A 15619-nucleotide genomic window follows, 5' to 3' on the forward strand; every position below is an offset into this window, starting at 1 on the left:
AAGTTAAAACAAACTTTTTAAAAGCTCTCTCTAGGTTTTTGGATTGAAAAATAAGCTGTCCTTTGTTCTCTGCTCTCATTAGACGGTTACTCCACCATTGACCAGAGGGACAAGGAGTGCAAATACAAGGCAGGCGACGGCTCGGTGGACCTGACAGAACGGGAGCCTTTAAAGGTACAATCACACATTTTCTGGGCTTGAGTGAAGACGATGAAATGAAGGTGTCTCAGTAATATTTAGCCCTCTCTTAGTCTTTTTTTCTTCGTGTTTGATGTTGTTAGAAGCTCTTAATCCTATCGATTCTTTAAAGAGGCTGGATGTTGTGGTTCTCTGGTAATATTGCCACCCTCAGCCAAGCGCTGTGGACAGCCTCAAATCTACAAGCCACCATTTAATTGGGCGTACGCTTTTGGTTTCTGTAAAGTAATTAATCTGCTGCTGATTAAAAGAACTGCCAACAAGCACTCCTGGTGGAGACAGCCCTTGCTTTGCCAATGAACAGACCAGCGTATTATCAAGCAGTCGCCTGCTTGTTATGCAGCCACACTGCAGCTGAAGTTTGTTTATTCTTGATTGGCAATCCAGCCTCAAAGAGGAGTCACAGGATAATGACCTAAGACAATGTGACATGTGTTCGATGACTACCAAGTACTTTTGTGGTTTGTTTTTGATCTAGATGAAGAAGATTTTCCCTCTGGGGTTGTAAAATGAATGTCATTAGAGACGCGTTAGCATATGCCTCTGTAGGTGGATGCTCATTTATCTGCTTCTCCTTACAGGCCTAAATTATCTCATTAGATATTTCTGTGGCTCAGTTAGCATGTCTATTGGAGAGATAAAACTTTTTTTTCCCATTCACAACAATACTTCAATTATGGAGTTACCTTGACAGGTGCATCTCAGAAAATTAGAATGTCAGGTAAAAGTTCATTTTTTTTCTAGTGATTTACTTCATGAAGTTAAACTTTTGTACATTTTAGATTTATCTCGTACAAAGTGAAATATCCTAAGACCTTTTCTGTTTTAATCTTGATGATTACAGCTCACAAAAATCAAAAACCACCATCTCAAAAAGAAGTCCAGTTTGCAAAGAGCTCCTGAGCCTTCATTCTCTCACTCTGGTTCAGTACACACAACCACAATCATGGGGAAGACTGCTGACTTGACTCGTGTCCAGAGGACAATCCTTCACAAGGAGTGTAAGCCACAGAAGGTCACTGCTGAAAGGGAAGGCTATTCTCAGAGGCTACATCAAAACATAATAATGGAAAGTAGACTAGAAGGGAAAAGTGTGGTAAGAAAAGGTGCACAAGCAACAGGGATGAGTTCAGCCTTCAGAGGACTGTCAAAGAAAGCAGACTCAAGTACTTAGGGAAGCTTAGGGAAGCACAGGGAAAAGACTGAGGCTGGAGTCAGTGGATCAAGAGCAACCACACACAGACGGGTCCAGGAAATGGGCTACAAGTGTCGTGTTCAAGCCAATCCTGAACCACAGACAGCATCATCAGCATCTCACTTAGGCTAAGGAGAAAAAGAACTGGACCATTGCTCAGTGGTCCAAAGTCCTGTTTTCAGATTAAATTAAATTTTGAATTTCATTTGGAAATCAAGGCCCTAGAGTCTGGAGGGAGATCAGACAGGCACAAAATCCAAGGTGCTTGAAGTCTGGTGTTTTTAGTTTTCACAGTCAGTGATGGTTTGAGGTGCCATGTCATCTGCTGCTGTTGTCTAGAGTCAACGCTGTCAGCCATCTACCAGGAGATTTTAGAAGCTTTATTCCTTTTTCCAGCAGGACTTGGCACCTGCCTATATGAAGCTAAAACTACCAAACACCGTATTGCTGACTGGTGTGACCTGAACCCTATAGAGAATCTTTAGGAAAGAGGAAGATGAGAGACACCAGAATAAACAATACTTTTGAGCTGAAGGCCATCATAGCCAAACATTGGCTTCATAACATCCCAGCAGTGCCACAGACTGATTAGCTCCATGTGCATCACAGAGACACAGTAATTTGTGCAAAAGAGCTCAATTACTGAATGCATAAATGAACATAAATTTCAAGTAGGTCAACATTTATGTATTATATATCCTTTTTGGGACTGATGTTTTGTGATATTCTAATATTTTGAGATAGTGGATTTTTGTGAGTGTTAAGCCTTAAACATCAACATTAAAAAAAAAGATTTGAAATATTTCACTTTGTGTAAGATGAATGTAGAATATGTGGATGTTTCACTTCCTGAATTAAATCACAGAAAAAAATGAACATTTTAATGATATTCTAATTATTTAAGATGCACTTGATCATAGGTCTTTTTTTTACTGCTATTGCAAACCTATATTTAGATTTAAATTCAAACTTTCCTCATAATTCCTTAATAGACAATTAAATTTACATATTTTTCAGGTATAGCTGAAAAAAATATCTTGCTTTTCAAAAGCCATGTGCTGCAAACGTGTTTGTTCTGATAAACAGGAGACCTAGCATGGCTAAAAATAAATGTTTTACTGTAGTCTCCGGGGTGACAAGTTTTGATTTTGGGGATTCTGGTTCATCAAAAATGACTTCCATGGCAGATTTAACCAACGCAACAGTGATGCTGATGTGCATTCACAAAGACTGAAATAAATTTAAACATCAGTACATAACACCATAAATTCAAACCACTATAAAACACTTCCATCTCAATTTTTCTTAACAGGTATAAACCTGGAAGTAGTTCTTGTTTAGGATTATATTTGTTTCTAGTGCTCTCTTTTCATATTGACTTTATGTCAGCATACTGTAATGTTTTGCTTTGAGAAGAAAATTAAAGGGTTTAAGTCAGAGCAAAAAGAGAAGTATACTTTAAAAGAATTATTGCTGTTTTTTTCCCCAGCACATTGAAATATAGTCATTGAGACTATAACTGTTTATTTGTGAAGTCTTTAGTGGCAAATTTTACAAGCACATGTCATCTTTTGAGCTGTTCAGAGGCTTTTAGAGCAAAACAAATGCAGTATTTGGCCTGTTTACAGAGTTACTTTAGAATACAGCAGCTCAAAACGACTACGAGCTACTGGCAGCTTCAGAGCCCCGCAGTGACCTCAGGAATAATCTATTTTGGTTGACACTGACTCTTCAGCCAACTTAGATCTACAGTAAATCAGATAGAGCTGAAGTTGTACTCTCACATTTTGAAAGGACAACAGATGTTTGAAAACACTCAGACACAGGGAGAAGTAATCTCAGCAAACAGCCGTGTTTGACTTCACAGTGTACAGGCCTTTAAGCACCACTCCAAAGCTGTCTCTTAAGTCTGCCCGCTGTTCTTCCCAGAGGTGTTTCTGCCCGCTTTGAATGCAACTTGGCTGTTGAAACGGCTCTCTCCCTCTTTCATTTGCATGGTTTGGTATGCTGTTTTGTAATCTCTCTGACTTCTATCCAAGCTCTCCTTACGGCAGGGAACTAACACTGGCTTCTCTGATCCTGGATGCCTGCGTGTTTGTGGATGTTTGTGGGAGTGAATTTGTGAAATGTATTGACCTCTTTTTGTTTTGCTGTGTTTTTTTTAACCCATCCTCCTGTGGCCACAGAATGACACAAATAGGAAACACTATATCAGGAGTAACAGGCCTGCGGTCAGTCTGGTGGACGCTTGTGATGTAAAGCCTCAGCCTGTTGACTCCTGGGTCTAAATGCATGCATGGTAGGTCTGACAAAATAAAAGCACAACCAAAATAACGACCTTTTCCCCCTTGGGGTTTGACTGTAGCATCCTCTTTCATACCTTGTTTGTTCAACATTTCCACCTGTGTACTTCTCACCCTCACGCTGCATCACGTAGACCTGCTGTCACCCAGCACCCAGAGCAGTCAGCTGCACAAGTCACCTTGGTCTGTTCTTGGAAATTTACAAAGTTTACTGGAAGCTCCAATAGAAATAATCCTATCAAACTTTTCTGATGGAGGATTTCAGACATATAGTCTTATGAAAACCCAAAATTCATACCAACATCTCTGTTGCAGGTGCAGATTAAGGGAGATAGTTGTGAATTACAATGTTTGAAATGTAGCTTTTGCTCTGACTTGTGTCAAACCTGTTTGCCCCACAGCTGTCAAAAGCTTGTCAGCTTAAAACGCCACACTTCTGTTTGTCTGCATTAAAAATTAAAGTGATAGATGTCATACTTTTTACAAGGGGAGCCTTGAAATTCACACGGCAGAGAATTCATTGCAGAAAGTGTGCAATGTGATGTGAAGTCTGACGTTCACATGCTGTTAAAGCACGGTTTCAGGCCGTGATTCACATTTTGCATTGAGCTTGTTGATAATGGGTATTAAAATGGTTCTCCTTTCTTAGACTGAAGACAGAGCCTTTGTTCTTTAGAGTCCTTTAAACATTTATACCAAACCTCTATTTGTGATGACCTGTTTTAATAGGAAGAGGGATTGTTGCTGCGCTGTGTTCATGAGAGTGCCACAGCACAAACCATCTGTTTATGCTTTAATGACAATCATGACTATTACTAATATGACACTACCTCCTCTCTTTCCTACATTGGTTTGGACGTGTCATTCTAACTTGTAAATACTTTATTCATTATGATAACAGATGCGACTCCTTAGCAGCAACGAGCAATAACGGAAATACGGACAAACATCTTTGAGAAGTTGTTGACTTTTTACAGGGTAAAAGTTGAGCCCCTTCTCTCAGCATAACTCTTTATAGATCCATCAGCTGTTGAGAGATAAACATGACGTGATAGTGAGCGCACAAACACAAGTTTGATGAGCAGGCAAGCGGGGGGGATCCACAATTTTTTAAAGGGACCCTAAACTCTTAAAAAATTGGCCACCCAAGGCTGGATGGCATGTAATGGTGCAATTGAATTGATCAGGACTTCACACAAAGGTATTTTAGGGTTTGAATAGTTTTCAAATATCAGACATGCATACTGTAATAAAAAAGAAACCACACAGTATAAGAATATTGCCTTTAAATAAGGGCTGGACAGTTAATCACAAATTGGATTAAATTGCATTAATGGCCTACTGCAGTTTACAAATCGCAGGAATTGCCGTATTTTTAATGTGCCAAAATACCAGTTTAACACATTTTTTGCAGCAGAGATTTTTATGCACATCATGCAAACATTCAAATTTTGTTTATAAGAATAATTTAAGAAAAATCCTGCTTTCTTGTTTATGTATGTTTACTTAATCAAAATGAGAATGAAAAATAGCAATTATTATATTTGCAATATGAGCAAAAATAATTGTGATTAGATATTTCTTAAGTTGTTCTGCCCTAGTTTATTCCATCTAACACTGTGTACGTTATAATATAGAATGATATGTTGCTTTTATTTGCTGAAAAAAAAACATAAGACTAGGACCCTAGTCATAACTAATTGCGTATTAAATCCCAATATTGGGGAGAAATATTTGCAATTAGATTATTTTTCTGAATTTTTCAGCCCTACTTTAAATTATTTGATGTTTACTTTTGCTGATTCTTTCAGGTTTCACCCCTGACAAGAAAACTAAAAAGAATAGAAAACAAACTGAAACTAAACATTTTCATGAATAAAAAACAGGGCTGTTAGGATTAATCACAACTAATCAAAGTCCACAATTAGTGCTCTATTTATTTAATCGTGATTCACTGAATGCTTTATTTTTTAAGCCACAATGTTGTGAAATAAGTCCACCGTCACTCCTTAATGGCTCATTTAACTTTAAATAGCTGAGAGAGCTCAGTGGAGAAGACAGAACACATCTGCATTGTGCTATCGTAACTTTTTACTTTTCCTTTTCAATCTGTAACAAGTATTTTTTTCATGATTAAATTCATATTAAATTTTGATCTACCTGTAAAAGCATGTCTGTATCCAAACAGAAAGTCAGTTCCCCTTAATGTAGAACGCATAATAGTGAATTTAAAATGTCCGAAAAAAAGAATGAGATTAACTACAGAAGTTCCGAAGCTAATTTTGATTTAAAGTTTTATCTTTTTACAGTCCTGATTAAATCAATCAACCACTCTTTAATTGTATAGAACTTCATATCAATCAATTAATCTCTGCTTGTATAGCGCCAATTCACAACCAAAGTTTTCTCAGTACACTTTACAAAGAGGGCAGGTCTAGACTCCCTGTTATGACTTTTTCTAATCAAGACTATTGATCAAATTTAACACATTTAGATAGAAGTATGGGGTGCTCAGAGGAAAACAGGTCTGGCACCTCTGCTGTAATTTATACACATGTGGGCAAATATATCATAGAGCAGAAACTGAACTACAAACAAGCTTTAAAAAAAACTAAACTTAAATTTAACACAGTAGACATAAAACTATTTAAGTTTTAAACGATTGCAACCTAGAGCAACACTCAATCTGTCAATCTTTTTTTTAACTAGAGAAATCCTTAAGAGGTCATCCCTCATTTACAAAGATGTTGAGTCAATAACAAAAGAATTTCTGAGCTTATAAAAACAAAAAGGTCATAAAAATACAGAAGTATTAACAATAGGGTTAAATAAATAGAGTTCATACAACAACAAAAAAAATATGTTGAAAATACCTTCACATTCAGTGAGTTCTAAGTATTTAAATTTCCTCTGTCCTAGTCTTGCATTCTTTTTAAGGTGTGGTTTTACCTCCTCAAAATGGCACCTGCATAGATGCATCCCAGAAGCCCAAAGCCTGGCTCTTCATGTAGATGTCTATAATGTCAATAATCACAAAATAAATCAGGTGTTAAATCTGCCTTTATTATTGTTATTATTAGCAAGTATGGCTCAGGGGCTCAGGGTCAGTTATCATTCTAAAGTTGCATCCTGTGTTTATTTTAGCACACAACTTCCAAAGCAGTCACTTGGGGATCAAAACGGCATTGTGTGAAAACCTACTTAGCTCTTCTGCTTTGAAATACACACAGCAAGCTAACAGGCTTTGGTCTGTGTTTACCATTCGACACCACCTGTCTGCTTCAAATATACGCCTCACTTTACTCAGCATGTCCCTCGACAGCCTTTGTTGGAAGTGGTGGCAAATGATGAAGGGAAATTATTCTCCTGCACTTCAGATGGATCCTCCAGAGACTCAGTTATCCAGTAATGAAACGCACAGTGAGAAGGAACAAGCACATACACTGAGAGGCACACATAAACGCTCTCCTCTCTGTCTACAGTCGTCGTACACACCACGTCTTGTCAGAGCGAGATGACTTCATATAAATAATTCATGTAGGATTATAATTCGATGATGGAAGTGAAGACATTTGTGCACACAAATTCATACATTATCGACTCTCTTAAAGAAAATAGCCAGAGCAGACATGTAACGGAGCGTGAGCTCACATTAATGCAGTTTATGTGCAGATTGAGGTCCGTTTGGATATTTTGTGTTAGAATTATAGACATTAATGATTACTGCCTTCTAACAAAACTGAGATAGTCTAATTCTCAGAGGGAAAGAAACTCACAGTCTCTTTGGGGAGATACAGTGCCTATAAAAAGTGTTCACCCCCTTTGATGGTATCCTTTTTTACTGATTTTATTAAACAATCATGGTTGATATAATTTTGAATTTTTTGACAGAAGAAATTACCCAAAAAACTGTTTAATGTCAAAGTGAAAACAGTTGTCTACAGTCATGTTTATTAAATAAAAATATGTTTGATGTAAAATATGTAGTATAAAGACACCTGTGTCTTGAAGGTCCAGTCACTGGTTAATCAATATTCCTGGCTACCATTACGCCATTAAGTCAAAACAACACTCCAGTAACTCAGAGAAAATGTATAGAAAAGTATAAGTCAGGGGAAGGAGACAAGGTACTGAACACCTCCCAGAGTTCAGTTAAATCCATCATCAAGAAATGGAAGTAATATGGCACATGTGTAAATCTGCCCAGATCAGACTGTCCTCACAAAAAACTGGGTGACCGTGCAAGAAGGAGACCAGTAAGAGAGACCATGACTACTCTGAAAGAGTCACAAGCTTCAGCTGCTGGGAGAGACTCTGCAAAAATTAACTGTTGCCTGAGTTCTTCACCAGTCAAAGCGTTATGAGAGTGGCAAAGAGAAAGCCATTGTTGAAGAAAACTCACATTAAATCTGGACTTGTTTTCCAAACGGCATGTGGGAGACTCCATGATCAAGTAGAAGAAAATTCTTTGATCTAATGAGACCAAAGTGGGGCTTTTTGGGCATCAGACAAGATACCAAACACTGTACATCACCTCAAACACACCATCCCCACTGTGAAGCATGGTGGTGGCAGCACCATGCTGTGGGGATGCTTCTCAGAAACCAGTCATAGAAGGCTTGTAAAGGTAGGGGGTGAAATGAATTCAGAACTACAGGGAAATCTTGGAGGACAATCTTATTCAGTCTGCATAAGAACTACGGCTTGGGAGAAGATTTAAAGCTGCTCATGCCAATTCCTGTGCAGCATGACAGAGCTTAAACATTTTTGGAAAAAGGAATGGAGTAAAATTGCAGTGTCCAGATGTACAAGCTTGATTGAGACCTATCCACACGGACTCAGTGCTGTGATTGCAGCCAAAGGGGCAACTTTTTTTTTGTCAAAAAGACTAAATTATATCCAACATGACTGATTTATAAAATCCATAAAAGGGTGAAAAATCTAAGAGTGAATACCTTTCATTGGTGCTGTGCTTTCTAAAATGTTTTAAGGAGAGAACGAGATGTATTTCAGCAGAAAGCTTTGACCAATTTTATTATGAAGGGTATGATAAAAACTCTTAAGTATCTGTGTTTACACAGCTGTTTCCTCCTTTGTGAATGTTACTTTAGAAGATATGTATATGCAACAAAGTAGCATTTACAAGGAAATAAAATTGAGTAATGCCCTCACCATACCTAAATTTTTGAATAGAAGTGCATTTAAGATCATTTTCCTTGCAGTATTTGCTTGTCTTTTCATTCCCGTACTTACCAGCCATTAAATGTCCCACTAAATGGCTTTTGCAAAGCAGCATGCTGATCTGGGTGAGCTTCTCTTGTGATCTTTCCTCTCCTCTTGCCCTTTATCTGCCTTCCTCTGCCACAGATCTCCTCTCACGATGTGTTACTCATCATCTTTTCATCTCTGCCATTTTTGTTCATGACTGTTTTTTCAGTTCTTTCATTTCCACTCATTGCTCTGTCATAGGAAAAGCGACCCATTGTTCACCTGTAGAAGCAGCATAGTAAACGGTTGGTTTTCGTTGATTTGTTTCACTTTAGTAAAATATTGTTCTTGGTAATGTGGTGAATGGACCAGCAGGTAAGTAATTCCACAGACGCATTCAGGATTTCATCCGGCACCTTGAACATCTGTTTTGTTGTCTCTTGCTTCCATTCACCATCTGCTCTGTTGTTTTTGAAGCGTTTGTTGACAGTGATGTGATTTGTGATTTACTTTGATTACACCAACTGATTGTCCTGCTGTCAGACAAGAAAGGACAACCAGGAAATCAATTTTAAACCAATATAAAATACATTTTTGTTTAAAAAAGTTTAAGAAATATCAGGGTGATGTTATTCATGGATGTTATGTCATCAGATCCTGTTCAAGGCCAAAACCATCCTGTATGATTCTACCATACAGTAGCTCCATGCACTCACTAATACCTCTATTAAAGCTAGTAAATCAATGATAAGCATTTAAACAATTACTAAAATGGTAAAATAATTTTAAACAACAAAACACTGATGTCTTGATTTAAAAAAACATGAGTTCAGACATAAAGGTGTCGAAATAAACCCGATTTTAAAAACAATCTTCATACATCTTTGCATGTTAGCCCCTGTTAAACAGCTCAACTTTGAAAGCCTGTAACCATTGCTTTTTCTTCGACCATTTAAATCCAGCTGACACTAGAATAGAAAGGCTTTCATGCATACAGGATGCAGATTTAGTGAAAGTTGTCTCTTAACTTTCCCACAGCTGTACAACAGCATTAAAAAGTTTCTACAGCTGCTGTGTTCGCTTATTTTCTGCATTTCTACATCTCCAGCAGACGCTGAGTAACGGAGTAGATGTATTTTAAAGACTGTTTTCTGACCTCCTTACAAATATGATGCACAATTTATTCCTACCAGTCTGTTGTCTTTTCATTCGTAAAGCTTCATGGGGTAACTGATCTTACAGAGACTTTATCAACAGCTTTAAAAACAGCTGGGAAGCTCCAGATGTTGCCAAAAATGAGGTTGACTAGATTACAGGGAAAAAACTGGATCATTTAAGTTGCCTAAAAATAAAGACGTGCAGCAAGATGTTAAAAAATCCATATAAACAAGAGAAAATGTGGAGATTTCAATCATTTTCTATGTGTTTGTGTTACTCTTAATACTCTTAATCCATTTAAACTGGATGAGATGATGGCATGCTTCCATCTTTAAGACCTAATGCAACGTGGGCATGCTCTGGATGATGTTATTGTGTTTAAGACATTTGACTGACAAACAGCAGCCAGGGGTGTATAAAGTACACAACTATATTACTCAAGTAAAATTTACTTAAGTATAAGTAATAGTACTGGTCTATAAATCTTCTTAAAGGGATACTTCAACATTTTGGCAAATTTGCACATTGCCATAATTCCTATAGTCTTAGTAATAGGTTCGTTACCTTCAGTTGTCAGTGCAAGCTATTTTTAGATCGTCGCTGCCGAGTTCAGACCTGCTGTGCCAATGTAAGCAGACGGTATTCCGGCTTTCCCTCATCAAACTCATCAAATACACAATCCAACAACTCCAAAACACTCCCGTGGACAAGTTGTGCTATGAAATAATCATGGAACATCACAAGACGGAGATGTTTTAAAGCTAAATGCAAAGCCGGAACTACACTCCAGGCATGGCTGCTGCACTGTGTCACTTCGCCCAGTGGTTTACTCAAGAAATAGTTCAGAGTATTTGCTTCATGTGTCATAATGTTACATAATTATACGTTATTATTACATAGCGTGGTGAATGTGCAGGTCACAACTTGTCCACGAGAGCGTTTTGGAGTTGTTGGATTGTGTATTTGATGGGTTTGATGAGAGAAAGCCGGAATACCGTCTGCATACATTGAGTTGGCACAGCAGGTCCGAACTCGGCAGCGGCGATCTAAAAACAGCTTGCACCAACAACTGAAGGTAACGAACATATTACTAAGACGATAGGAAATATGGCAATGGGCGAATTTGCCAAAATGTTGACGTATCCCTTTAAGTAAAAAGCATTTAATTCAAAAGACTAAATCTCCGACCAGGTTGGTCAGGAAAATTGACACCTCTATAATAAAGTAAAATAGACATAAAAAGTCAATGTAGATTAAACTTATATAGAGTTAAATGTAACACTTTAAAAGTGTCTGTGTCCATGCTTCATAAAGTTAAACTATTCTTTTGAAAGAGTGGAAATATTTTCCAATATGACAGAGCTGCAGTAACTCATGAAAATTTGTGGCAAAGGGGGTCTCCTCTGGAAAACAACAAAGCAGAGAGTCAACCTCATAGCAAGACAATGCAAACTGATGCACAAAGTGTCCTTTAGGAGCACCTGAAGTCAGAGGCAGGAACTCTAACTCAGTGGATAACTTCACTCATGGTGTAAATGTGTCTAACAACAAAAACAGCAACACCAGAAACATGAAAAAACTGCAGGGATCACCATACAACAGGAGACATCTAAACACAACTAAACCACATCTAAATGTGGGCATGATGGGGAACTCATACTGTATCAGACTCTAATCATAAATCACCAAATGCTCCTTCACACATAACTAGAGAGAAAAAAGTCAAAATTGTTATCTAAAACTCAAAACTGAGGAATGATATCATTTTAAGGAGGCATAACGGCCACACTTCAGAAAAAAAATCTTACATCTTGTGTTCATAAGATGAAATGGAGTTGCTATCATACTTTAAAAACAGTGAAACCAGGGTGGGTCAGATTTGACTCCCAAGGACAACAAGCATGTACTTCAAATTCTGAAAGCACAAGGGTTAACAGTTTCTTGACAATCGCATAACAACTTGAATAATATCACCTGATTTTCACGCCACTATGGCATATTTAATTTCAAGCATTAATAGTGGATATGTTGTATTTAGGCTTGAATTTTAAGGATGCATTCTCTGACATTTCTCCCTTTTTTCACGTTCTTCAGGCTTAAATAGCGACACTGCAGCTAGAGGAGGATCTCTCATATCACCACTGCCATTTCACTCATCTTTGGAGTTGGACTTTGTACAGAAAAAGAGGATTTAAAAAAGAAATATTGATCACAACAGCGACTACCCAGCAGCAGCCAGCATCCTCATGCTTTTCTGAGTTTTTTTAAAAAAGAATAAAAAGTGACTACTCCTTCTTTCACATATCTACATTCCCACTGGATATCATGTGAATTTTACAGTGTGACTCTTGTTGAGCTCTAACGGTGACGAGGAACGGACACAGGCCGGTGCTGATGAAGAAATGGACTAAAGAAGTTGGGCGAAGGTGAAGGAGGTGGGAAGAGGAACGTGTGTTGGAAGGAAACCTGGAGGAGATTTTTGGTTTTCACATGAGGAGATCATGCCTCAAGATTGTGGGTTTTGGAGAATTTTACTCTCAGTTTGTTCTGGTTTTTAAGTGAGCAGGTATGGACTGGTGTGTTTGAAAGTTGTTGAATGTTTGTGTTTTAGACTGAAGGAGAAGAACAGAGCCTGAGAAGAGCTGTAGCGTTAGCATTAAATCCCATCAGCAGCTGCTCTCACTGACTTATCCATTTTTGGTTCACTGTGTTTTATAAAGAGAAAAACTGCACTGAGATGCTTTGAAATCAAAAGTGATTGGTGTTCATTTTGCAAAAAGAGGAGTCTGCAAGTCGTAGTCTGGAGAGCGGAAAGTGACATGGTGTGTGCATCAGAATGGAATCACAGTTTCTGTTCACACTGCATCGCTGAAAATAGAAACAAGTTTCCCTCACTCAAAGAGCCGCGGTTTTATTTAAAACCACGCAGGTTGTGTTGAGATGCGCTTCACAAGTTTCCTGGCTGGTTGCTATGTGTCAATGATGTGTATTAAAGAGGATTTAAGGCATTTTGTTTATAAAAGAGTTGTGATTTTGAAAGGAGAGGTGGAGAGCATAGATCTAAAAGCGTTTTTTATTTTTGTTGGGTTTTATATAAATGTATATTAGGGTCAAAAGGAAAAAAAAACGGGAAAATGAAGGAAAAAATAACAAAAATTGCAGACTTCTTAGTTGTATATTAATATCACATTGTTTGGAAAGCACATCTCATTTGATAAAGGCTCACCATGTTTGTAAACAACAAAATAACCACGTAACTTAAATGTGTGTCAAATATTGTCGCCGATGATCACCTATTTATATTTTGTATTTGTCAAAAAATAACAGAAATATCTGCAGTGTTGTCTGGGAGAGATGGCAGTGTTTATAAACCCCATTCATTTTTCTTCCTGATGCATTCAGACCAAGTTAAACCTTCCTTCACAGGAGAAATCTACAGTCGTGAGCATGCAGAAAAACTGTACAGATGTTTATATTTTATTCTTTCCAAGTGCCAGTTTTTTGTGGTGTCATTTGGATATTAACTAATTCATTGGAGTGAGGAGGGGAGAGCACGAGGTCGAGTGGATTTGGAGGTTTAAGACTAAATAAGAGTTGCATCGCACTGTATAAAAACATCAAGTTTGGTCATATAGTATATATTTTTACAACGTTTTAGGGTGTGGATGCGATCTATTACAGCAGAGGGAAACGGAATCATATTGCCATTTTCTCCCGAGAGAAAGAGAAGCCAATCCAAGTGGGTATCACTCATGCGTCATCAAGGCGAACGGCATGTGCCTGCATTGAAGTCTGATTTTCTTTGTGACGTATGTGACTTTATAAAGCTTGCATATTTTACACAGTGTTTACAAAGGTGTACGTTGTGGTAAAAATTAATAAACTACAAAAAAATCTTACTGTATAAATTTTAATTTCAAGAGGTTAAAAAAGTTATAATAATACCCAGCATCCCTTTTGTGTGTCCTCAGAAGTGTGTGCTTTCATTGGACGATACCGAACCCTTTCAACAAAGACCCACATGACTGTCTGCAGTAACAACCAAAGGATCTGGAGTCGTATTTACACACGTTCATAAAAATTAAGGGTTTTATTGTGGATGTGCAACACATTGTACATTTACAAAATAAGAGCCAAGCGACTGTGCTGTAAAATAACCGCACGACACGGACACACGACGAATCAAACGAACCTACCTGTGTAGATATAACTGATTCAAGACCGTCAAAATAAAGTAACTGTACTACTCAGTAGCAGATGTGTTTGTACCTATCATGTGCCTTAACCTTTTCCATGGTAGATAAAAATAAGTGTGTTTTATATAACTTTATTCCTCCTTTCCACTGTCATCTCTCCATCCTGTCTGTCCACCTCCACCCCTCCAGTTCTCCTCCTGTGTCCCCTCCCTCCCTTTTCTCATTCATTCATCCATCCCGCATCCTCCCTCACTCTCCCCTCCCAGCCCCGAGTAGTTTAGACTGTTGGTGGGTTTCTGCCTTGTATTACGTTGTATTATAAACTTTTAAAAAGATAGAGTCATTCGAAGAATTGGTTTTGATTTCCTAGAGGAGTAAAGTTGTTAATGCTTTCGTAGCGAGCAGAAGCGATGCCACAGTGACAGAATGTATTATGTTAATTTTACTAATACCCAGAGGCAAATATTACGCTTGTTAAACATAACGGAAAAATACTGGTTTGTAGAGTATAAATTTGGTGTGTTTTCAATAAATCATGCCTGGAAAGAAACCTGTTGCTTGGCTGTGTGTCTTTATTTTACATGATGGTTTTGATTTCTAGTGAAAGTAAAACATTGCACTCTGTTTTGAACTGCTGCCATTCATGGCAGTTTTTGAAAGAGGACTTCCAGTTAACGTAAAGCTAACGGTTAACCTCTTAGGACCCTGCATGCACACGTAAGGATTTACATTTTGGCTTTCCTACAAAACAGTAATAATTTCTATTAGAATTTGAGATGATTGCCCAGAATGTAAATTGAATTTGAAGTACTCTGCTTAAAATGTTGGAGACTTTACTATGAAAAAGTCAGGACTTGTCATAGAAATTTGGGGACATATGTGCATATTTTGGAGAGATTTGTTTGTTTTGCTTTTTTTTATTTTAATTTGTTCAAGTTTGAAAAGGAAATTTGTTTGGATTTTGGGGGACATTTTTAGGCATTTTCATGGGTATTTGGGAAATGTATTTGCAATTTTTGGGAACTGGACTAGAATTTTTGAAGAAAATTTGCTTTAGGATTTCAGGTAAATTACATGGAAATTTGGGGAAATGTTTTTTTGTAAAATGCTTCTAATTTAATTGGGAATTTAGGAGGTCTACACCTTTGAAGTTTACATTAATTTTAATTAAAATACCAGGGAAGTTATTTGGGGGACTCCATCATTTTCATGGAATTTGGGGAGATGTATGAAGTAATATTTTTGGAGTTTGTTAAGAAATTTGAGGGGGAATTGGCTTGAAATTTTTTAGGAAGTTTTGGGGTAAAATTTTGCAATGTTTACGCTGTATGGCACATTTAATTTAAGAATTTGGGGAATAT

The 15619-nt window shown here is 37.6% G+C and overlaps 1 protein-coding gene across 5 annotated transcripts in view; it reads left to right on the forward strand.

Moving 5' to 3' along the window:
* The window catches only part of arvcfb (ARVCF delta catenin family member b), a 271707-nt gene extending 256912 nt beyond the window's left edge, over positions 1-14795 (forward strand). For 4 of the 5 annotated variants that reach the window (XM_041787920.1, XM_041787916.1, XM_041787917.1 and 1 more), the window contains 3 exons: positions 83-174; positions 3580-3692; positions 12157-14795. In XM_041787920.1, the coding sequence (XP_041643854.1) occupies positions 83-174; positions 3580-3681 (194 nt within the window). In that variant the 3' untranslated portion in view covers positions 3682-3692; positions 12157-14795. The remainder of the gene's footprint in view (positions 1-82; positions 175-3579; positions 3693-12156) is intronic. The other variant, XM_041787918.1, reaches the window with a different exon arrangement.
* Positions 14796-15619: the final 824 nt, after the last annotated feature.

This window comes from Cheilinus undulatus, linkage group 5 (assembly GCF_018320785.1).
Source record: "Cheilinus undulatus linkage group 5, ASM1832078v1, whole genome shotgun sequence".
Lineage (NCBI taxonomy): Eukaryota > Metazoa > Chordata > Actinopteri > Labriformes > Labridae > Cheilinus > Cheilinus undulatus.